Raw genomic sequence first — 23,867 nt, forward strand, 5'->3', positions numbered from 1 at the left:
TGGGTTGGTGTATTTGCTGGTATATTATTTCACAACCCAAAAAAGCAAGAGTTTTTGCTACAGGTTCTGTATGGATATTACAAATCCCACTGGCTATTGAAATTCAAGTTTTACTAAAAGTGGCTTTCTTCGGGCTTCCCTTTATCAGAATTATGTCCTCTTTTAGCAAATGATTTGGTAAAACGTTGTGCATGCTGCCAGGTCTTTTAAGAAATAATAGTCAAACGACATCAAATGTGCTAGATGCATTTTGTTACGTGATATGACTAGGTTCTTTAACAATATAAAATATGGTTATTGTCTATCAAGATTATTACATTAATATACATGAATTTATATTTGTGTGTACATACCACTAATGTACCGGCTGTGAACTATTGTAAGTATCATAGTGCTTCCTAAAGATGAAGATTAACGTTACAATTGTATATACAATTTTCATCAACTAGTGAATCTCATGACTTTGAAATACATGTGCTCTTAGTACATCACTGTAAGGTTAAATTTTCGGGAAAAAATTACAGGTTTGTTCCTTTTGTCAACATTAAATGATAAGGCGACAGCAGTTCTTTATTCATGATGATAACTTTTTTTCAGAAGTTGTTTCCGGACAGTGGCTGTTGAATTTTCTTTGATATTTAATTATATTATTTAATTATGTTATACAGAATGCTTTACGCTTTTCAAAATTGTGATTTCACAGCATAATACTAACATTTTTTTCTAGCTTTTTAAAACTTCAAAAGTTTCAAAATTATTTTAATTAAAACTTTAAAAATAATTATCTGCCTTATTGACGTGAAAACATGTTTAATGTATAAATTCTATTATGATCTAGGTTTTCCAGTTACATATGAGCCGCGTCACGACAAAACCAACGTAATGCGTTTGCGACCAGCATGGATCCAGACCAGCCTGCAGTCTGATCAGGATCCATGCTGTTCGCTATCAGTTTCTCTACTTGTAATTGGGTTTGTAAGCGAAAAGCATGGATCCTGATCAGACTGCGCGGATGCGCAGGCTGGTCTGGATCCATGCTGGTCGCAAACGCATTATGTTGGTTTTAACCTGACGCGAGGATCCATGCTGGTCGCAAACGCATTATGTTGGTTTTAACGTGACGCGGCTCATATTATTTACAGAGACAACATGGTTGATCGCCTTTCATTTTCACTGCGAATCATTTAAAATACGTTTAAAACTCAAAAGACATTTGTGAACGTATAATGACAAATTTGGGGGCACATTAATTTTCTTTATTAAGTTTCTTTAAAGGCACATTATGCCTCAGAAACAAATATTTTTTAAACAAAGTAGTATTTGGACTTCCATATACAAACAACTTATTCACTATGACTGTACCTATTTCCAAAAAGCAACATATGAAAAACATTGTTGAAGTAATTGGCCAATGGGTTCTTTTTTGTATACTATAAAAGAACACCAAAATTAAAAAGCTTTTGAGAAATAAAATAAAAGCATTTCTGTGGCCTTTAAGTAATATGTTCATGTGTTTTATATATGAGCCGCGTTACGACAAAACCAACATAATGCGTTTGCGACCAGCATGGATCCAGACAAGCCTGCGCATCCGCGCAGTCTGATCAGGATCCATGCTGTTCGCTATCAGTTTCTGTACTTGCTATAGGGTTTGTAAGCGAACAGCATGGATCCTGATCAGACTGCGCGGTGCGCAGGCTGGTCTGGATCCATGCTGGTCGCAAACGCATTACGTTGGTTTTGTCTTGACGCGGCTCATATAATGTTGTATAATGGATTAAGACTATATCACCTGAAGACAATAATGCTGGTTGTAAAAATTTTTGTGATAATGGTATCAAAATGTACGAAAAGTGGGGCACTTTGACTTCCATACATTATACTAAATCACTGTAACTTTTCTATTTGCAAGAACTTGAAAGAAGTAAAAGATGGCTCAGGGGCACAGAGCCAGTTGATATCTTTCCTTTTTTTGAGAAAATTTTAACAGGACACCAAAAATAAAAGCTTTCTTTCAGTAACATAAGTATTTGAATATTTGAGGCTTAATGGGCCTTTAACATTTTGCACTTACCCCAATACACAAATTAGATCTAGCTGTGTTCCAAAAATAGTCGTGTGTATTTTTTTTTATTCAATAATTTTAAATGTAAATGTTTGTGAAGCTACAAAACAGGTTTTGTACTATTTCTACTCGCATGCAAATAGTTATATATATCAATTCACTATTAAAGATGAATTACATTACATAAACGAGTAAAATTGCTAAAAGCCATACAAAAGTAAACAAGGTGGGTTGCTTGATGATTTACATGAATATAATTCCGAAGGAGAATTTGGGGGTTTCAATCAAACCGCCTCCTTTTTAATGCTATGCAGCAGGTGGCTTTCCTATTATGTATATGCCTTTCTGATTGGCTTGTGTGAACATTATAATATATTACCCAAAACAGTTAAAAAAATTGAAAAAAAAGAAAAATGCGAGTTTTACCATAAGTGGCGCATGCGCACTTGTGATAAAGTTCTCGCGAGATTTACTTATGTGTACGTTATCTGATTGAAGATATAAACGCACCTGTCCTAGATGAATGGTTTTACGAGCAATTTATCAACACGGCACGCGACACGTCAACTTATATTACTTTATGTAACTTAATGGTTTTATTTTAGTCGAGCCAGGCGTCAGTTTTAAATCAAAATTTTAAACTTCAAACAAAAACACACCACGCTAAAATTTAAGGCATAAAAACACTTTAAGATATGCAAGATCTGGTTTTGCAACGAAGCATTCAGTTAAAATAATTTATCAAATGCGAAAAACATAGAGTTTTATTATAATGGTAGTTTGAAATATGAATATAATTTGCACTTAAGCTAAAATGTCCCTTTATCATAATCAGTTAAAAGAAACATTTTAATTGAAGAAATTTATCTTAACAATATGTGAATACATTCTAAAGTTGTTGTTAAATCATAAACAATGGGAGCATCTAACGCGCACAACTTAAGAATTTATTTCCCAACAAATGCAGACGACATTTTCCTGTCAGTGAAGTGATGAGTATGCAAGCGTTTCTTTGGTTACAGAGAATTTTAGATCAAGACACATCGAGAGACATCTGTTATTATCAGTAGGAAATAGTTCTTATGCATAGAAGGGAAGTATCTCTTAGAAAGTTCGCATTGTCACATTTGGCTTTTATTTACATTTTCGGTGTATTTTTAATCGTATTACTTCAGACTGCCTGCACAATTTGATAGACAAAACTATTTAGTAAAATACATATGAACGAGTGATATTCTCTGATATCGAAAGCATTGTTGCATTAGTGACACGATAAAACCGTAAAGTGATTCCTTAATCATGTAGAATATTTAAGTTGCAGGCTTCCTATCACAGAAAAAAATGTTTATACAGGCTATGCTACCAAACGAAATGTTATTATAACTGCTTATTTAATACCAGAACCACATCTCTCCTTTTCTGATGTATTAAAACGGAAAAAGAAGAAGAAAGAAAGAATACTAGACGTCCGGTTAGCTCAATAGATGTAGCGTTGGACTGTGAATCGGGCGACCCAAGTTCGATTCCCGACGGCGCAGATCACTTTCGTTGTGGTAAATTATGAAATCCTTACTACGGTCATTCGCACTGTACCTCTGCTCCTGCATGTACAGAAGTTATCAGTTCTTTGTGGACGTGCGGAATTGTGCTCTGGTAAATTCAATGTGACTTCCTGTGAAAACTTCCAACACCTGACCACCAAAAGACTGCACTGCAAACGATGATTGTAATAAATCAACAAAATCAATGAATAATGAACGTCATAATTTTATTCAATATCTTTTTTTTCCTTATTACAAAACAATGTCGAAACTTGCCAATGTAGTTGCCATATCATTTGTCTTAAATACAGCATTTCAGGTATAGCTATAAAATATACAAATAAATAAACTATACCCTCACTATGTTATTGTTGTTTTTTGTTGTTGTTTTTTGTTGTTGTTGTTTTTTGTTTATTTTCTTTTATTTATTTATTTATTTATTTATTTATTTATTTATTTATTTATTTATTTATTTTTTAGGCTTATTATTTTTATATGTGCACGTTCAAAATTGTCATCTTGATTAATTTGTCTGGTGCGATAAGCCTTGTGCATTTGTGAAATTAATTTGGAAACTTTTTTATTTCCTGATGATGATGACGTCATAACAACAAGATAGAACAGCTGTATCCCACAAGTGTATAATCATACATTGTTTTATTCTTACTGTGACAATGAAGATTTTATAAAAGGTATATGTTGAGACTGAACGTCCTTGAGCAACTATCGCTCTTTTTTGGTGCCTTTTTGTCTTGGCGGACCCGGAAATATCGGGTAACTTGACTTTTGTATTAAAAGCACATTTATCAAAGTTCAAGAATGTATGTGTGCGTATTTAGCAAGATAATCGTATGCATATTGCATTGCTTACATACCACAAGCTTCAGGATATTACTTTTTTTTAATGTGAAATAATATCAACATTGCAACTTTACACAGTTCCTCATAAACATATCTCAAATATCCACACTTAAATGTCGATGAGCTTAGACGTTTAGAAACGTATCACCTGTAATGGTGACGTAACGAATGGGCGTGTTCTTCGGTAGATAAGGCGTGGTCAACGTATAATTCGGCAAGGCGGTTGATTTTTTCCTTTTTCGTGTCTACTTTGTTTCTTCTTCTTTAAAAACAGAAACCCGTGTTCTAGCATTTGACTAGATGAATTTCATGTCAGTTTTTTTTTTCAGGTAAGACAGGTGGGTTTTGCTCTTATCATCGCACTGAATATAGTTTCACCTGCTGAAATAATAAAAAAGTAAAATTTTGAAATATTATATGACATAATGTATCAAAATGATAGAACATATAATTATACACTGGCTACTATTTTTTTAAGTCACCATCAAAATCTTAGTTAATTTTGATTTTATTACGTTCATGTTTTGATGGATTACAAATTGATTTTAATGTGGAACCTAAACTAATCTGAATTGTATTTTATGTATCATTATATGGAAAATAATACATCATTTGACGGGAAAGTGTTTTTTACCATTTTTTATCATTCATATTCTAGCCTTTGAAATTGTATTCAAAAAATATAATTACCACTAAAAGAAATCAAGGATTTGAAAAATATTTCTACCATTCAGGTATAAAAATACAAAACATGTATAAACTGAAATTTATTCCAAGAAATTTTGTTTCTGAGAGACAAATTATATATAAGCCTTTTTATTTAAATCTTAAAATCCTTAAAAAAATTATAGTGACGATTATATCCATTTCAGAGACCGGTCCATTTCAAAGACAAATACATTTCAATTGCAACATTGGAAAATGTTGTTAGAATCAAGCGCTTAACAAGATATGATTTCCGATCAATATTAAATTGAGATAATGAATATTTTTATTTCGTAAACATTTTCATAACGAGCCGATAACGACTCAGTGAAGAGTGTTTAGTGAATTCATACGTCTAATTGGCGGTTAGACCTTTTTATCTCGTTATCATCAACTACAACACGAAATATCGTTTAATGGGTTGAATTTTGAAAAGAAAAGTATCTACAAATGACAAATAAGGGTCATCAATGTATAACTTTAGGTTCAAACTGTGACATACGTGAGCGTTATTGATAATTTTGATTGTCTGCTCGCGTCAACAAGTGCTAAAACAGATACCATGACTTTGTTATGAGCGATAATCTGCGATTAATTCCGCATATCCCTCTTCTCGGCGTAGTAATATCAGCGTTTGTAAATAGGTTAGATAACAGTATATCTACGCGATTACATAAAGTAGCTCTCAATGGGAAATAGTATGAGGTCGGGTTACACTTGAACATACAATAAAGGGATTAAAAACTTAAGAAGCACTGGTGTGCAAACACCACATAAGTACGCCTGTGGTTGGATTGTAACTGTATCTCGACTAAGGCGCCGAGTCTTACCATCCCAATCACGTGACTTCATTACTTCATCAAGTGCCCAGTAATGAATTCTTGCGCTGTATGAATCAAGTAAAAATTTCAAGTAGACATAGTATCCAAAATGAATGAATGAAAATAGCCCATCATGGCAATAGTCATTTACGTTCAAGTATTCTATTAAACTTTCAATTTATTGAATCATAACTTTGTTTCCCAATCAAGACCAGGGACATATGATTAAGTATGGTATACAGTCAGCTTTGTCCAAACACTTAAGCGACCGGAGATTTTGCCTGTTATATATAAACTTTTTGTATATGAGAATATCTCTTCCCTTTGAGTAGAATTTCCATTAACTGTATAATAAATAAAGCTATTTAGTTGAACAAGATGTTGTCGTGTGTACCAATGTAAATAAGGATAAATAAGTGGTGGCATCACATTATGTTTAGAATAAAACTCCATTTTTAAGCGTTGAAACCATCTCATTTACTGGGAAGCGAATTCTTAATATAAATATGCATCAATGTGTTCCCAACATACAATACTGGCCCAATATTATAAAAGTGCACGGATATTTTGGATCTGAAATCCAACATGTCAAGGTCAGTCGACTAACGAAATCTTATCGCGCTTAATGTCTTAAAGGGATACTCAGGCAAATTAATGACAAAAATAATTAAAATAAAAGTCCCAGCTTAAATTTCTGTATTAATTCTATATATTTATGTTGAACGAAATTAATACGCCGACAGAATCACCGAGTAGTTTTAAAACAAGTCATGTGACTTAAACAAACCCTGGAAGTTACAATAACAGACACTGTGGATATTGTATGATTGAAACAAGTCTTAGGTATTCATTGACATACATATTTAACATTTCCAGAGTTCACTGAGACAACCATTGTGAAGTTTTAACTCTCTAACCTGACTCACGCGGGTCAAGTTAGGAAACCCCAATTTTATTCTTTATAAGGAAAAAAAGTTTTGTTCCTGTGACTGCCTAGTGTATTCTGAGGACATTTACAGAATAATGAATGGAAAAATTAAAACGTAGAAATGAACATTTTGCCTGTGTCTCCCTGCCCATCTTTCAATTTAGACATAACCATAAATAATTTAGGGTAGAAAATCAAAATATGTACCGATTGAAAAGCAAATAGTTCAGACCATGATCAGATGGCACTTATGTGTCGCCTAAACTTGGTCTGCACGTGTCACATGGGTTAAAACTGTTGCCGCCAGTAGGCTGAGGCTTAACTGGTATAGGTATAAAATACACGGTTCAAACAGTGCGGTGATCAAGGCACCGTCCGGTTAGCTCAATAGATAGAGCATTGAACTGTGTGTCGGGCGATCCGGGTTCGATTCCCAGACTTTCGTTGTGATTGATCATAAATATCCTTTCTACGGTCATTCGCACTGTACCTCTGCTCTGGCATGTACAGAAGTTATCAGTTCCTTGTGAAAGTGAAGGCAATTAGTACTGGTAAAGTGCTTGATAGCCTGCGCGGGAACGACGCGGTGGTTGAACTGTGGTCTGGTAAATTCAATGTGGCTTACTGCTTTGATCAGGAATGAAAACTACCAACACTACAACCGCCAGTGCGGTGATCAATGATCTAAAATAAAAAGTCCAACCAACTTGATGGATATGCTTGGCTGATGAATTTTACGTAGTTCGAACAGCCAACTTAATCAACAAGCGCACCGGCATGATATTAGTTAACTTGTGCGCATGTCTATATCTTAACCAATCAATAATCAGTTTAAAATTTACATACACGTGAGCAGTTATTTCCCAGGAAACACGTATCTCATTATAATAACGTAGTCATTTCTGCATAATAATGTACGCTAATTTATCTCACATCAACTTGCACTGTGGTGTCATTAAAAATTGATAATCAATCTCAGATGTGGACTTAGCATATGCATTTCCGATGCAACTTTATAATATTGCTTGAAATTGACTTGGTGCAGCGTTATCGATAAAACGTTTGTATTGCCAATCAAAATACAGTCTTCAACCAAGTTCATAATTATGAATGCTTTAGTTATGAACGGATAGGAGTGGAGAAACGAGTATTCAAATCTTCTTATCTACAGAAAGAAAAAATGATACACTAAGCCTGAAAAAAGATAAGGATCGAATTTTATTGATCCGTATGATCGATTATTGTTTATCTTGTCACAAACGATTTCTGATCATACTAAATGACTTCCTAAAAAATCAAATAATACACAGTATTAAAAATCCTGTAACTCATTTTTTATGGTTTTATATCATAAATATAATGCTCAAATGAAGATTTATCAATATTGTAAGTTCCAAAAAAGCATTATTTGTAAAGATATTAACGAATTTAACATTTCATGTTAATAAAGGGAGATAGTTAGAAATTTATTTTCTCTTAAGTCTAAACCACATTTTTCAATAAGAAATAAATGCATCCATATATTTTAATGATTACATATAATGTGGTCAAATATTTGCAGTACATATATTTTACATATTCTTCAATGTTTGAAAATTATTTTATACATAAATAAAATTTCACTTAAGTGTGGTAACAACATTAATTACAACATACAGTATCTTTAAGACACTGTTAGCTATTGAAATTTTCCTTAAGTAAAAAAAAAATATTAAAAAATGACAATTTGAATATACATGTAGGTTATAATGTACATTGCTGGTACAGGATGTTGATTTTTAACATGTGTAAGTAAGTATTTATTTAAATGATTTCATAAACTGTGACTCACTGTCTAAGTTTAAAATGAGGAGTCCATGATACAAGTCCATTTTGATTTTGTCTGTTTTTTGTTTTTGTTTTTTTTTTTATGTTTCTTTAATTATTTTTCTCATCTAACTATATTCGGACAGGTTCATACTCTTACAGCTTCGAACATTAATTAACTTGTTCATTATTAAATTGCACTTCCATACAAAAATTGTCGATTATAAAATCCTTCTCAAAAAAGAATTCAGAAGAAAAATAACATCACTACTCTACCTTTTCTATTGTTTCAAAACCAATTTGCAAAGTCGAGTAATTCTTCATCTTCAGCACTTAATCCATCGAACGTCACTTCTGACGTCATAACAGTTCCCGTTGGTGATTTTTCAGGTGAATTTGTTGGACAAGTTCTCAAGTCAAATTGCATAGCGTCTATAGAACAGGCTTCATTTAGTACAGCGTTTACTGCATCGTGATTATCAACAAGCTCCTGGAGGTATTTGATGTAATCAATGGCGGCTTTCAGTGTATCCACTTTACTCATTTTTTTATTTTTTGTATTTTCCGGTTCAAACGGTAAATGTTCCCGTAATGTCGCAAAGGTCATGTTTATCAGTTTAACACGATTTCTTTCGCGTTCATTTCGCCGCGCAACTGTTATTTGTTGTCCGGGTTTTAAACCATAAATATTTGTCGGACAACTTTGGTTAAAGTCAAGCCGTCTTCGGCAACCACCGATTGCTGCGTTCTCTTTAGCCACATGGAATCGAAACAGTTTTGACCTTGTGCTCTGACCACTCGATGTGATGACCCCCATTTGAGAGGCTTGGTCAAACATGCAAGATGGCATATTCTGCAATTCAGGCTGAAAATGATATTCCTCTTTCATTTTATGTTCATTAGTGAAGTGAGCAGACGAAAGATCCATTAAAGACTGAAAAGTTAAAGGACTTTGTTTCCTTAAAGACGATGCCAAATATCGTCTGCAAGTCTGTGTTTGCAAATATAAACCTAAAGAATTACGTCAGTCGCGTGCCTGTCGCGTGCAGTGTCTGTTGACAGCCTCGTTTCCAAAGCAATTTAACAAAATTTAAATGTAAATAATAAAAGTGTGCCTTGCATTTTAAGTATTTATAGTGTGGTATTATCTAAAACCTTGCCGTCTTAAGCCCCTCCCCTGCTGGTTTATCATCAATTTTCGTCCCATCCGCGAAGTCATTGCAGACGACCAACTACTTTGCAGACGACCAGAAACCACCTGACAGCGCCATCTTCAGAGATGCGCCCCTTATCTTTGTTAAGACGCTAAAACGTTTGCGTTATTGAAAACGTGATACCTAAAACCATGCGCTTTAAAAGGGAAAACATGTCGATTAGGAGCAATGATAAATAGGAAATACTTCTTATTGCGCGAATTCGATCTCAAACAAATTTGACTTGATTAGATAATTTAAACATTAAAAGTGATCCTTAAATAGAACGTACAGAAGACGAATGGCCATTATTATTATTATTTAGGTGTACAAAGTAATGATTTGGCGGAGATAACGCGGTAATTGAAAATAAAATAGCAAGTGTAAACACGGATCAATGGAGTTTGTAAAATTTAATTCTTAAACAGAAGCCCCTTAAACCTACAAATATTTAACATAACAGAAAAGACAAATTCGAATAATAGTTTTTGAAGAAACATCATATTTCATAAATTATACGGGACAAAAGGCTCGACTGAAACTGTTTATTTGCCGTCATTATTGAAACCGTAAAAGAGCGAAGAAAAGAAAGAAAAAAAATCTTTATTAATAAAAATTAAATTCAAATTACAATATCTGCTTTTCAAATTAAAAAAATGCACTTGACTAGAAAAATTACAAACATTCTCCCGTTCAAGAAAATTTAATTAAGATAACAATCTTGTGTGCATGAAGACCCGCATTTCGTTAAACCTATGGAAGGCCGTTTTATCAATGAATGAGGCAAAAAGGTCAAAACGCTAATTATATAGAAAATGAGAATCGAAAAAATATCATGCAGAACTTTTAGAATTCAAAATGAGTATTACAAAAATCTCATGCCGAACATGCATTACGTCTGTCATTTGATAATATCCTTATTTAAAATATTAAAATGTTAAAACACAGTCTGTCGGTACATAAATTGAAAAGATAAAAAAGCTTATAAATCATTTTCTGATTATCAAAACACTTAGTAAGTGTTTTATAACTTAACAGCATGTCATAATTTGCTGACGTACAAATGATTGCCAACACACAAAATTTAGTTATATATTACAAGAGACCGCTCGACATCTATACTGAAGTGTCCGTATGTACGTGAAATAAAGAAAAGGAGAAGTAACCGAGTTGTTCCTCCACTAGTAAATCTGCACAGACGACATGTACACCTGAACATATTATTATGACCTTTAACCTCAAAAAGAAACATCCATTACAACAATAACAGTAAACCTAAATTATTTTAATAGTAAAAAAATAATTAAAGAAAGAGAATTCACAAACTGATACCCCGGTACTGGTATTATGTAATCAATCAATCACGTTTGCCTTTCATTGCCTTCCATATGATAATTTTGATAGTGAAACATTTGGCAAATTGCATGTGAAATGATATATCTGACATTTTGTATTACGCGCACGTGGAATGACATTTCTGACGCCAGAATCCTTGCTGGTAAGTCACAGACACGCGCGCGTGATCACAATATAACGTCGTGTCAGCTTTTTTAATAGTTCACGCGGCAGACGATGCACACTGACTAGTAAATATTTATGATGCAAATGATTCTGCGGCAATTATTAATTAAAGGATATAATGTTTGACTTTTTTCATCGCACAGTTAAATCATTTCATAATTTATGAGTGTGTGTCTGTCAAAAAAATGCAAAAGCTGTATTTATATTTTTTAGTAATGATAATAATATATAGTTGATAGATCATTCTATGATGCTGGTGTTGTTGTTGTTGTTGTTGTTGTTGTTGTTGTTGTGAATGTTGTGTTCACTGAAGGCCGCTTAATTAAAAAGATCCTAGTATGATTTTTATATTAAAATGTGTTCACAATAAAAAAAGGCATTCACAAAATAAATCTTTTATTATGTATTATCAATTTATTGTTATTACCACCACTACGGCTTACAGCGGCATTTTTATCATTACTATCAATATAATCAATATAATATCAATATAAGTATCATCAACAAGATCATCATCATCATCATTATAATCATCATCATCATTATCATCATCATCGTCGTCATCGTCATCATCAACAGCAGCAGCAACAACAGCAACAACGTCGTCGTCATCATCATCATCACCATCATCGTCGCGTCATCGTCGTCGTCATTATCATCATCACCGTAACCATCATCATCATCATGTTCTTCTTCTTCTTCTTCTTCATCATCATCACAAACACCATTATACCATTATTACCTACCACAAACAAAACCACCACCATCACCGCCAGTGGCATCACCTTAATTGTTCTTTGTTTCACCTCTAGTGAACATAATATGAATAAAAAGTATTCAACAACCTAAAATAAATCATTACCTTCTCCCAAATCATATACACCTATTTTTATCGCTGGCATCATTTGCGGACGCTTCAGACTCTTTTTTTTCAGATTTCAACCTCTGATTTAATCATCACCCATCTTAATGCATTATCTTTTATATTTGCATGTTCTTCGGGTTTTTTGAAAGATCGTGTTTCTATGCATAATGCATTTAGGTTGTTTAAAAATTAACGGTATCTCTCTAAAGAGTGAAATTAATTTATTCGCCGCAAAATGACGCTCGTCGACTTTCAAAAGAATTACAATTTTCGTTAAAAGATTAATACGCATTCAACGTTGCACTTTTGAGTGCTTTGCCTTAATGAATGCATTGAGGCACTACTTTTGTATAATAGCAATGTCCCATTTGCGCTATTTCACTATTACTTCTTAATTTTTCAAAAGGACCAAAGGTAGTGTTCAGCCATACTCCATCGCTAAACCATCGTAATAAAATAGCCTTAAATTCAATGTAGGCCACCGGGCGCTTTCCATGGGTAATTTGTTATATAATAAAACCATTCTAAAATGATTTCGGATGCAAATTACATAATGACATTTGACCTCAAGAGCTTATTTGCATAAAATGTTTTGAAACGCGGACCAGCGTCTTTTTTAAATCTTTCTTTTTTTTTAATTTGAAGTTTTCCAACCTGTGTTGAAAACTCCAGTATTCAGATGCACAATATTAAAATAACCATTGTTGTTACATCTTGGAGTTATTTGCTGCAACAAAAGAGAAAAGATGTCTTTAAAATTTAAATTTTACTTTAAAAAAACAACGCAAAAAAAATAAAGATTTATAATGAACAATATCTAAACGTACGTTTATAATATGCTTTTGATAAAACGTGCATAATAATTAAGCCAATGGTTATGGCATTGTCTTTAGGTTCACTAAAAATACCTGTTTTTTTAAGGAAATATAAAAAAAATGTAGCAAGGATTTATTCTAATTTGTTGACAGTAAACGAAATGATATTAACCCTTAAATTTGCCCGTACATTCGCCATTTTTCGAAACGAAAAAAAAATATACGCTTCGAATTCTGCAACAACAAAAATGTGCATCGGCCGGGAATCGAACCCGGGCCGCCCGCGTGGCAGGCGAGCATTCTACCACTGAACCACCGATGCTCATATAATGTAATAATAAACGTTTATAATATGCTTTTGATAAAACGTGCATAATAATTAAGCCAATGGTTATGGCATTGTCTTTAGGTTCATTAAAAATACCTGTTTTTTTAAGGAAATATAAAAAAAATGTAGCAAGGATTTATTCTAATTTGTTGACAGTAAACGAAATGATATTAACCCTTAAATTTGCCCGTACATTCGCCATTTTTCGAAACGAAAAAAAAATATACGCTTCGAATTCTGCAACAACAAAAATGTGCATCGGCCGGGAATCGAACCCGGGCCGCCCGCGTGGCAGGCGAGCATTCTACCACTGAACCACCGATGCTCATATAATGTAATAATAGCAACGTTATCTACGTCATCAACGAAATGAACGTTTAACAGTTTACGTTATGACTATTTATGGCTACATTTAATATCTGAATGCGCGATATAACTTATAAGGCTACAAAAGGAGCTTAGATTAATAATAATAATAATAAATACTAAAAGTAACTGTAAATAAGTAGTATATGAAAAACAGTAAAAACTCCTTGCATCGGCCGGGAATCGAACCCGGGCCGCCCACGTGGCGAGCATTCTACCACTGAACCACCGATGCATATGTATATGCTCTAAGATTTATTAAACGCTTTAAATTTAGTTCTGTAAGTCTTGCAAAAGATTATATATACAATATTTTATAAACCAAAATTTAAATGATGAAGTTCATAACATATTTGGTGATATATAGAACCTTAATTAATGTGCATTCTGGAAAACAGCAAATACATTAGCCAAGACTCGAGACTCCTTAGTTGATTTTAGAAAATGTTCCCCAACAAATTGAATTCAGCGCGAAGTAAATTGAATGATTCTTATCCTAAATTGTTAAGACATGTTATTTTTATTCATTTTTGTTTTTACTTGTTGCTACAAGTAATGTTGTCCATGGTTCGTAAGCACAAAATATGTCCCCGTATTGCATCTGAGATTTTAAGTGAAACTGAACAAGTCTTGATTCGTGGAACTGGAAGATTTTCTGATCTGTTCTGTTCTGGTAAAATGCGTTCTGGGAAAATTGTTATTTAAAGTCACGAGCCATTGTATTGAAATCCAATCTGGAAAAATATCTTAAATAACTCCAATATTACAGGAATTATAGGATTAAGAAGAGTTCTGATAATGAGTCGTTCCCACAATGAGACAAAGTGGAACTTTGAGAAATTAAAGTTCAATAATATATAATAATAAAATACTTCTAGAACCCAATGTATTAGCGTTACGGGTAATATGAATCCCACGGGGTTATATGGAAAATTAAAATACATCGTGCCAACGGTGTATATAGGTGACAGGGGCTTTTCTTACTCGGATTAAAAGCACGAAATTGGCATACACACTTTGATTCGTTTTTCAGATGAAAAGCAAAAATAATTGCATCGGCCGGGAATCGAACCCGGGCCGCCCGCGTGGCAGGCGAGCATTCTACCACTGAACCACCGATGCTTATATGTTTTGCATGTCAAATTTTATATTGATAATGTTTGTTCTGATTGACAGACGAGTCACGTAGTTTTTTACGCACGGACAATTTTAGACGTTAACGTAAAAAGTACGTTAACGTAAAGTCTAATTATTGTATTTAAGAAGTAACATCACAGGAACGGTACAAGATAGCTAAATACCACTGAATATAATAAATAGAATCAATTTAGTATCAATTCTGGAAGAAAATTAATGTCAGGTCATGCAGCTTATTCGTTAAAATGCGCCCTGGTAAAACCTTTAAACCATAAGGTTTGAGAGGAAATACGTCCTGGTAAAACTCTACTAACTCGGTTGAGATCTGCTATAACTATTTTTGTGGTAATATATTACTTTTAATATGATTTTTCAGATGAAAAATTAAAACAATTGCATCGGCCGGGAATCGAACCCGAGCCGGCCGGATGGCAGGCGAGCATTTTACCATATTTTCGCTCCGCGTGGGGCCAGACGAAAACACGAAAATACGACAAAACAACCACTTAACATGTGTTAAAGACACATTAATTCTTTAGAAATAAAAATATGTGATTAGTAATGTTTTAATAATAGATAAAGACCATGTGCAGTAATGTATCGTAAAAGCAGCTAAATGTAAGCAAAGTGGTATTTTGACTTTCATACAAAATACTTATTCACTATGATTAAATCAATTGCCAACAGAGCAAAAGGAGCAAAAGATATGTCATGAATACGGCTAATAATTTAGTTTTTTATAATTTTGTTACAAGATACCAAAACTAAAATGTTTTTGAGACATAATTGATAGCCTACTAAAGCATAATGGGCCTTTAAGAAAAGTTGCTTTGGAAGTATCTTAATGCAATCTTATTGTATTGTTAAAGCTGATTTGTTTTTTAGTAAAACATTTGCATCGACCGGGAATCGAACCCGGGCCGCCCGCGTGGCAGGCGAGCATTCTACCACTGAACCACCGATGCTGATATATAAAAGTGTAAAAAAAATTAATAAATTTGACAGTTTTTTTATATGTCGTTAAAAACGTAAGTAAACGTAAACAACAAAAATATCTACGTCATGAGCGAAATGAACGTTTAAAGGTTTACATTAAGACTGATTATGGCTTGATTTGGTATAACTAAAATGTGTGTTATATGACTGCAACAATGACTTTGGATGACTTTTTGATCTGGCTTACGGACGGTCGATTGTCTACTCGTGCCACTCATACTAATCACTCTGCCAGTCATGCTGGAAATATACCTATTTCATCTGTATAGTATCTGGATGAAAAAGACAACATCAACAAAAACAACATAAAAATCAACATAACATTTTATTTGATAAAAATGCGAAATTGTGTGACAGACAATATCATTAAATTGGTTTTACAATCATTAGTCTGTGCCTCATGGATTCCTCCAATATTTATGTTGTTCTTTTTTATATTGTTGTTGTTGTTTTCTTTTTTGTTTGTTAAATTTAATAACTATATACATAATAACATAATATAACATATACTGAACCAAAAAAGAAACTTTCGCAAAGTATGTGCCAGTTGTTCAAGGGTACCACTTAGATGTACACACATATATACATGTAGTAGCTTGTAAAACTCGTTAAATTTGCAAAATCGGTCAGCTAATCCCCGTATAAAAGCCCGATATGTTTATTCAACGTAAAAATCGAGTTTCAATAGGATTGAAAAACTGTACTAACATATCCACATTCAAACTTGGAGAAAGTTCCTTTTTTGTTTCAGTATATATAATTCATGAATCTGCTAATCAGTTTTGAAAACACATTTTAAAAGTGTGCATCGGCCGGGAATCGAACCCGGGCCGCCCGCGTGGCAGGCGAGCATTCTACCACTGAACCACCGATGCTTACATATTACATATATTAAACATGATTGTTCTCATAGACAGATATATCACGTATTTTTTACGCACGAACAATTTTTAGACGTTAATGTTAATCGTCAACATAGAGAACATGTTAAAATCTATAACTATTTTGATGAGTTGATGATAATTAATCTGTGGCCAGTCTTGATTCAGTTTCGTTGGTGCAGGCGTTTCTTCCTCTACTTGTACTACTACTTCTTCTTCATCTTCTTCTTCTTCTTTTTCTACTTCTACTTCTACTTCTTCTTCTTCTTCTTCTTCTTCTTCTTCTTCTTCTTCTCTTCTTCTTCTTTTTTATCATCTTCTTCTTCTTCATCATCCTGTTCTCTTCTTCTTCTTCATCATCTTCTTCTTCTTCTACTACTCCTTCTACTTATGTACATGTATTAGTCGAATTTTTGATAAAATACAAGAAGCCTTTGGCTGAAAAATAAGTTCGATAATCAACTTTAAATGGCGGTGATATTATTTATTGTATCAAAAAAATATGAATGATCGCTTGATTTAATAATCAAAACAAACACTTCAAGTAGGAGAAAAAGTCCAACCATCCATCCATATTTCTGTTACCTACTGCGAATTTATATTAGACCTGGCTCTGTTAAATGTAAGCGGCCGCCATTTTTAAAAGTTGTGTATTTCACGGGAGGAAAATAATTCTGTTTGATTCAGAGGGATATCATTTGGATTTGTTAGTCATACACCTTTTTAAAAGAAAGATAACTTATTTGACAATATATTAGTGTTGACAGATTTGTAAACATTCCAAAAACGGCTAGGAAATTGGAAACTTGGATTTGTTGAAAGGATGCCTTACGAACACTGGGTTGTTTACTTATTCTTCGGGCTGATGGCTGTCATTGCTTTTCAAGTTTTCATAAAGCATACGGCAGTTATTTCTCGTAGGATACTTAAATATACCCAAATGTATTTTTCAGACTGTAAAAATGAAACAAAAAATTTAAGAGACGATATTTGGTGATTGGTAATTTGGACGGATAGAAGTAAGTTTTCTTCTTTTAATTACTTTTGACATTTAAGTTATTTATCAATTTCAGCTTTGCTTTTCTCTAAAGAGCCTGACATTGTCGAAATTGTCAGCAAAAATAAAATTTGGGAAAATCTTAAAAAGTAGTTTCGTCATTGAAAAGTGTGAAATTAATTTTCACGGATAAATCAGTAATCCACTGAATAAAATAATAATATCATCATTTCTATTATTATTATTATTATTATTATTATTATTATTATTATTATTATTATTATTATTATTATTATTATTATTATTATTATTATAATTATGATGAATCATCATCATCATCATCATCATCATCATCATTATTATTATTTAACTTGCAAGTATTAACTACTAAAATAGTAGATTTGCACTCAGCAAATGAATTAGAGATTCATTCCATATACGGTTAGTATCTTTAATCATTTAAAACTGCATATAGTATCAAATTGTTGTTGAAACGAAAAGTATTTTTCCAAATGTAAGATTGAGCTTACTTAAAGTGTAAAAAGCTTTATATCTGCTGCAAAAGTTATTGTTTGAATTTAGACATTCTATGTTACAACCCTTTCGAGAATGGACCATAAGATTATGGATGCAATTTAATTTTTAATGTTCATAAATGGTATCAAAATACTTCATAAGATATAGCTTTATACCCTTTAAGTTCTATGGAGCATTACCCTTCAATTTATGAAGATATTCTAGTTTTTTTATTAGAAAGGGGTTTAAAATTCAGAAAAAGGATACATGATGCGACAAACGTGCGGTTTTGAGGTGGTGTGTTGGTAGTTTTTTATTCCGGATCACAACTGTATTCCTAATTGAATTAACCAGAACTCATTTCAGCCACCGCACGGTATTGAGAATTATTCTTATTTTTAATTAATATAATTGATGGATCCCTACTTTGACCTTTACTTTGAATAACAAAAAAATTAACCACAAAGATTGACATGAAAAATGTTGTGTTGTATCCAATAATCTTATTAATTAGAATTAGACAAGTAAAAGATCTGGGCAAAAGACAAAAAGAAGAAAATATTTTGCATCGGCCGGGAATCGAACCCGGGCCGCCCGCGTGGCAGGCGAGCATTCTACCACTGAACCACCGATGCTACAAGTACATAAGTAAAAATTATACGTTTATTATGTTTGACAGTTTGTTTTTGTATACCGTGAGTAACGTAGTACACGGCTGTACGTGTAAACAAAAATATCCACGTCATCAGCGCAGTTTACGTTAAGACTGAGTATGGCTTTATTTGGTACTCGTATAACTGAATGCGTGGTATAGACTGCAACTGAAAATGCCATTACATTACTTTTTTAGGAAAATCTCCATCTGGTTTACAGAAGGTCTGTTGTTCTTCTCATTACTAAATCACTCCGCCAGTTAAACTGGAATTACACTTATTTCATCCGTTTCCGTATGACACAAAAACAACCACACAAATGAGCATAATGAATAATGCATATATTTAGTTGATAAAAATGCATAATTTTGTGAAACACAATATCATATAAAACATACTTGATATTGGTTTCATATCCATGCCTCATGAATCCCTTTACCAAATTTTAAATTAAATTTTCTTTTACCTTTTTTTCAAGTGTCATGATATAGAGAAAAAGTAACACGTATTATTTGAACTGTAAATTTTGTTGAAGGAAGCATTAAAAGAAACTTGAATTGATTTTCAGATGAAAAAGTAAAATAATTGCATCGGCCGGGAATCGAACCCGGGCCGCCCGCGTGGCAGGCGAGCATTCTACCACTGAACCACCGATGCTCATGAGACAAGCTAATCATAATTGACAGGACATTGAACTTTCATTTATATAAACATCATACGCACGACTAATATTCTTTACGTCACCGTAGGAAGACACACGTTGAACGTTTATACGTTAAAATTGCACACAGTTGACTGTTAACATCGATTGAACCGATGTGCCTACAATACGTTATGTCTCCCAGCCACAGGTGGGCAACGTATCAGTAAAAATATATATTATTTACATTTTGTAACTTTATATTACTTACATACTTGTAACTTTAAAATATCTCACGAGGTATTATAAATTCACATTAACCAGTGCTAATCAAAAGTAGTTACAGTTCTTCACGAACAGTTAATAGTTATTTCAAAACTATCCGTGTAATTTGACAATTACAATTATAATATTTATCCGAGATTTACTGTCAAAAGAATAGGGCAGTCTATTTTAATTAATTTTCCTTTTATTTGGAGGAGTTGTTGAGTTTGCAACGTTAATTCTTTGTAAACGTGGCAGCATTGCTCACATATATAATTTGTCGTCTGCTATTTTTTACTACAGATAACGTCTGTTTTTCATTGTCTCATATAGTTCAACTGTTTCGTAATTATAACTGCTTAATAATGAAATGTCTCATTTGTTAAAACTTTAGAATAAAATTGCTATTTGATTTGTCCTGACGTATCACCCTACACTAAACATATAAACCTACCGCATACATCCTTAAAAATATGATGTACAACGTACAAGTAATTTTACTGTTTGAACAATGTAAATAAAATGAAAAGTGCCCATTGTTATCTTAATTTACAAGGTCTCTTGACAAAGTAATACATGATATTATAAAAATTGAACACTGTAAAAAATGTGTTGTGGGAGGGGGGTCTTAAGCGCGTGCCAAGCATCGCTCGTGTCTAGCGCGAGCGCTTTATAAGAGACTTTACTCTGGGTTGACGAGGCGCCTGTTATTATAAGCTTTAATGCCAAGCCACTCTTTGCAACACAAATCCTTTTCAATGGTTGACCAATAATTCAATCAAGTTATCGTTTTATCGACAAAAGGGGTTAGGTTTACGAGGTAATTAAATCCATTGAAAAGTAATATGAATGAGCTAAGGGGGAGTTCAAATTTGTTATACCCTTCTACTTAATGGTGAAATATATGGGTAAAGATAGACGGTAGATAACGTTAATTGAAGATATTATTAAATTAGTAGGAACATGGTGTGTAATTATCAAAATTGTCAAATAAACACTCGATGACCACGCTGAAAAGATCTGTCGCATTAAGGAAATATCATCATGCAAACAATTAGAAATTAGGGGACGTACCGAACGGAATTAACAATGACTTTTGAGGTGCCCGTATCAATATACTCCGGGTGGTAGGCATAACTTCACATTAACCAGGGCTCACCTTTCTAATAACGGTGACGGGACATTCTGGGGTATAATTTTCGACCGTTTTAACGAGGATCTAAGAGCATATGTTACGTTGCAATACGCAATATGACCTATAACAGTGAATTATTACCCTCCTACATGTATATATATAAAATTGACGATTGTAATTAAAAGTTAGCGTTTCAAACCAGCTTTTACTAAAAAAAAAGTTATACAATATACAAAAATATTATATGAAAGTAAAATTATGGAAGGTGATAATCCTACTTTATGCTGGCTTCCAAACGTTGGCCACACACACCCTAGAAGATGTAAATAACAAGTATTTGATCCCCCAGACGGAAAATTTTAAGTATATATTAGGTAGACAGGAGTGCTAGGACCCAATGATTTACAGTAATCAACCCCAGGGGAGATAACTAGCCTAATGTGATTACAGAGGTTGCTTAATCTTATTATGTTTTACGTATTTATTACTTTCATAGCAAAGTCCCTGTTTTTGGTCTTGTAATAACGAAGCTATTTCAGAACATCCACTCACTCCGTTCTTCCAGAATGGTTATTCTAATTGTGAAAATTGTTCCAAATTGAAAAAGAAAATGTTGCAACGCTTTTCACTTAAATCGGGCCGAAAATAGTATAAAGATATACGATTTTAATTTATTTCCGAGTCATTTTTTATTTATCTTTTGCATATTTTCCCGTTTAAAAAGTGCCCCGATTGCCTATGCAAGAATGTCAAATTTTATGTTTATAGGCCGTTGGACCTCAGTGGAGTTCCTTTAATATCACTTCCGGGAAATACATAGTTTTTGTGAAACAAATAAAGATAAACAATAGAATCTTTTAATATACACTTGTTTCTAATTATTTGTTGTTAAATGTCACACACATTAATAAATTCAGCTTTGGACATTAAAAACATTTATGAAAAAATACATCTGTGTTTAAATTTTGTATCATACAGTGTGTTTTGCTTGTATGGTGTTTAGCTATAAAATTATAAACATATTTTCTTGTCCGATACATCACGTTAATAAATGAAATACACTAAAACAGGCGTAATTAATCTTTAGTAATAAAATATCAAATCGATCTGTATAATCATTATTATTGTCAAATGCAGAACTTTGAATCAAGTAAGCTGTTGGTATTGTTTATCCTCGTTATTGTTTATCCTCGTTATTGTTTATTCTTGGTATTGTTCATCAGTGATATTGTTTGTCCTTGATATTGTTTATGATTGGTATTGTTCATCAGTGATATTGTTTATCCTTGTTATTGTTTATGATTGGTATTCTTTATTCTTGGTATTGTTTATCAAAGGTATTGTTTATCGTAGGTATTGTTTATCATTGATATTGTTTATCTTTTTATTGTTTATCATTAGTATTGTTTATCTTTTGTATCGTTTATCAAAGGTATTGTTTACCCCCCCCCCCCCCCCCCCAAATGAATTTGTCTTAAAGACATGGCATTCTTTGAATTTAGAAGTACGCGTTTTTTTCTAGCGATTTCAATCTTAAAGTGATAAAATTCAGTGGTGAGTAAACCATTTTAATGTATACTAAAGTTTTGAAATTAAAAAATTAATATTTACTTTCACAAGTCATGCAAGCTTTGCAAACATTTAGAATGTTTTCTTTTCTCAGATGTTTTGATATAGTAACTGTTTACAACTATAGATGACTTGTTTCCTAAATTAATGCTGACGGTATGATTACATAAAAATGAAAGGAAAAAAACTGGTTATTTCGTAACAAAAATATTTGAACAAAAATCTAAAATCTTCATCACACCTCCATTTTTCTAGTTATATATCGTTTTACTTTTCTGTTTATATAAACTGTACCCTATGTAAAGTTCAATGGAAATTCGTAATATTTATAGACTATTAAACATTTTACAGTACAATACGAGGTTATATTGTATCTTGCAGCGTCCAATACTGATAATATATTGGTCACGTAGGACTTTATGTGTTTCTCATGTACTTGAACTTTTGATATACTCTTATCTTTGTTTAAAGTGTGAATGAACTTACACTCACATCTGACCAACTTTCAGGAAAGATAAAAAACCCACGAAATCTGATATGTTTGAGTACCTTACTTGAAATAATGTTTATATAAAAAAGACAGTTTTCAATTACCATTATTTATGATTCTTCACCCATACTAATTATGTATGGAAGAAGCTGCTTAATTATATACAATATTACTAATCTTAAAACCATCAGTAACATGAAATATGACATGATTTATGACACCGCTATAATTATTAATAAACGAGATATAAAAAAATGGCAACAATCAACACGTATGGCTTCTAGTGGCTTCTAAACTCGCGCTTGAATTCGAATTAAAGCTACTATCTCAAATTACTTTGAAAAACAAAATAATATACTATGTACAACATATCTTGCAAAGTTCGTAGCAAGCATTATTAGCGTTGCATAAAGAGGCCAAGGTGGCATCACATGTGTCATCTATGGCATAAAATATATTCTTACACAATACTACAAATCAATCATTTAAGAATTCAACGAATTACAGACTTTAAAAATAAAAATGTATTTCAATCTTCCTGCATTTATTCCAAAGGACTTTGGTTACATATACCGTAAAAGCTCTGTAGATTATCACCCATTGGTAGACAACGATTTTGGTTGCTACTTATAGGTGTTGGTCTATACAGAGGTTAAATTTTTTCAGTCTTACTTTGGATGAAAAAGCTATTGTTGATGTGAAGAAGTCACTAAGAAGTAGCTAACTGCTATTTGACTCCTACATTTTTTAAAGTAAACAGATACATATATCAAC

General features: G+C 32.8%; 1 protein-coding gene and 7 non-coding genes across 8 annotated transcripts; all 8 read right to left on the bottom strand.

Moving 5' to 3' along the window:
• Positions 1–4,601: 4,601 nt before the first annotated feature.
• Positions 4,602–9,937, bottom strand: LOC132713536 (achaete-scute homolog 1-like). Its single transcript, XM_060696178.1, has 2 exons — positions 9,004–9,937; positions 4,602–4,848 (listed from the first exon to the last, which is right to left on the bottom strand). Exon 1 carries the CDS (start codon positions 9,653–9,655, stop codon positions 9,017–9,019), a length of 639 nt encoding a protein of 212 aa, XP_060552161.1. The 5' UTR covers positions 9,656–9,937; the 3' UTR covers positions 4,602–4,848; positions 9,004–9,016.
• Positions 9,938–13,372: 3,435 nt separating this feature from the next.
• Positions 13,373–13,443, bottom strand: Trnag-gcc (transfer RNA glycine (anticodon GCC)). The gene has a single exon. It is a non-coding gene; the product is annotated as a tRNA-Gly (tRNA).
• Positions 13,444–13,703: 260 nt separating this feature from the next.
• Positions 13,704–13,774, bottom strand: Trnag-gcc (transfer RNA glycine (anticodon GCC)). The gene has a single exon. It is a non-coding gene; the product is annotated as a tRNA-Gly (tRNA).
• A 1,092-nt stretch (positions 13,775–14,866) lies between these two features.
• Trnag-gcc (transfer RNA glycine (anticodon GCC)) lies at positions 14,867–14,937 on the bottom strand. The gene has a single exon. It is a non-coding gene; the product is annotated as a tRNA-Gly (tRNA).
• Positions 14,938–15,846: 909 nt separating this feature from the next.
• Trnag-gcc (transfer RNA glycine (anticodon GCC)) lies at positions 15,847–15,917 on the bottom strand. Its single transcript has one exon. It is a non-coding gene; the product is annotated as a tRNA-Gly (tRNA).
• Positions 15,918–16,752: 835 nt separating this feature from the next.
• On the bottom strand, positions 16,753–16,823 carry Trnag-gcc (transfer RNA glycine (anticodon GCC)). The gene has a single exon. It is a non-coding gene; the product is annotated as a tRNA-Gly (tRNA).
• A 2,083-nt stretch (positions 16,824–18,906) lies between these two features.
• Trnag-gcc (transfer RNA glycine (anticodon GCC)) lies at positions 18,907–18,977 on the bottom strand. Its single transcript has one exon. It is a non-coding gene; the product is annotated as a tRNA-Gly (tRNA).
• A 604-nt stretch (positions 18,978–19,581) lies between these two features.
• Trnag-gcc (transfer RNA glycine (anticodon GCC)) lies at positions 19,582–19,652 on the bottom strand. The gene has a single exon. It is a non-coding gene; the product is annotated as a tRNA-Gly (tRNA).
• Between the last annotated feature and the right edge of the window lie 4,215 nt (positions 19,653–23,867).

This window comes from Ruditapes philippinarum, unplaced genomic scaffold (assembly GCF_026571515.1).
Source record: "Ruditapes philippinarum isolate M1 unplaced genomic scaffold, ASM2657151v2 ctg5486_1_1_1_1, whole genome shotgun sequence".
NCBI classification, from domain to species: Eukaryota; Metazoa; Mollusca; class Bivalvia; order Venerida; family Veneridae; genus Ruditapes; species Ruditapes philippinarum.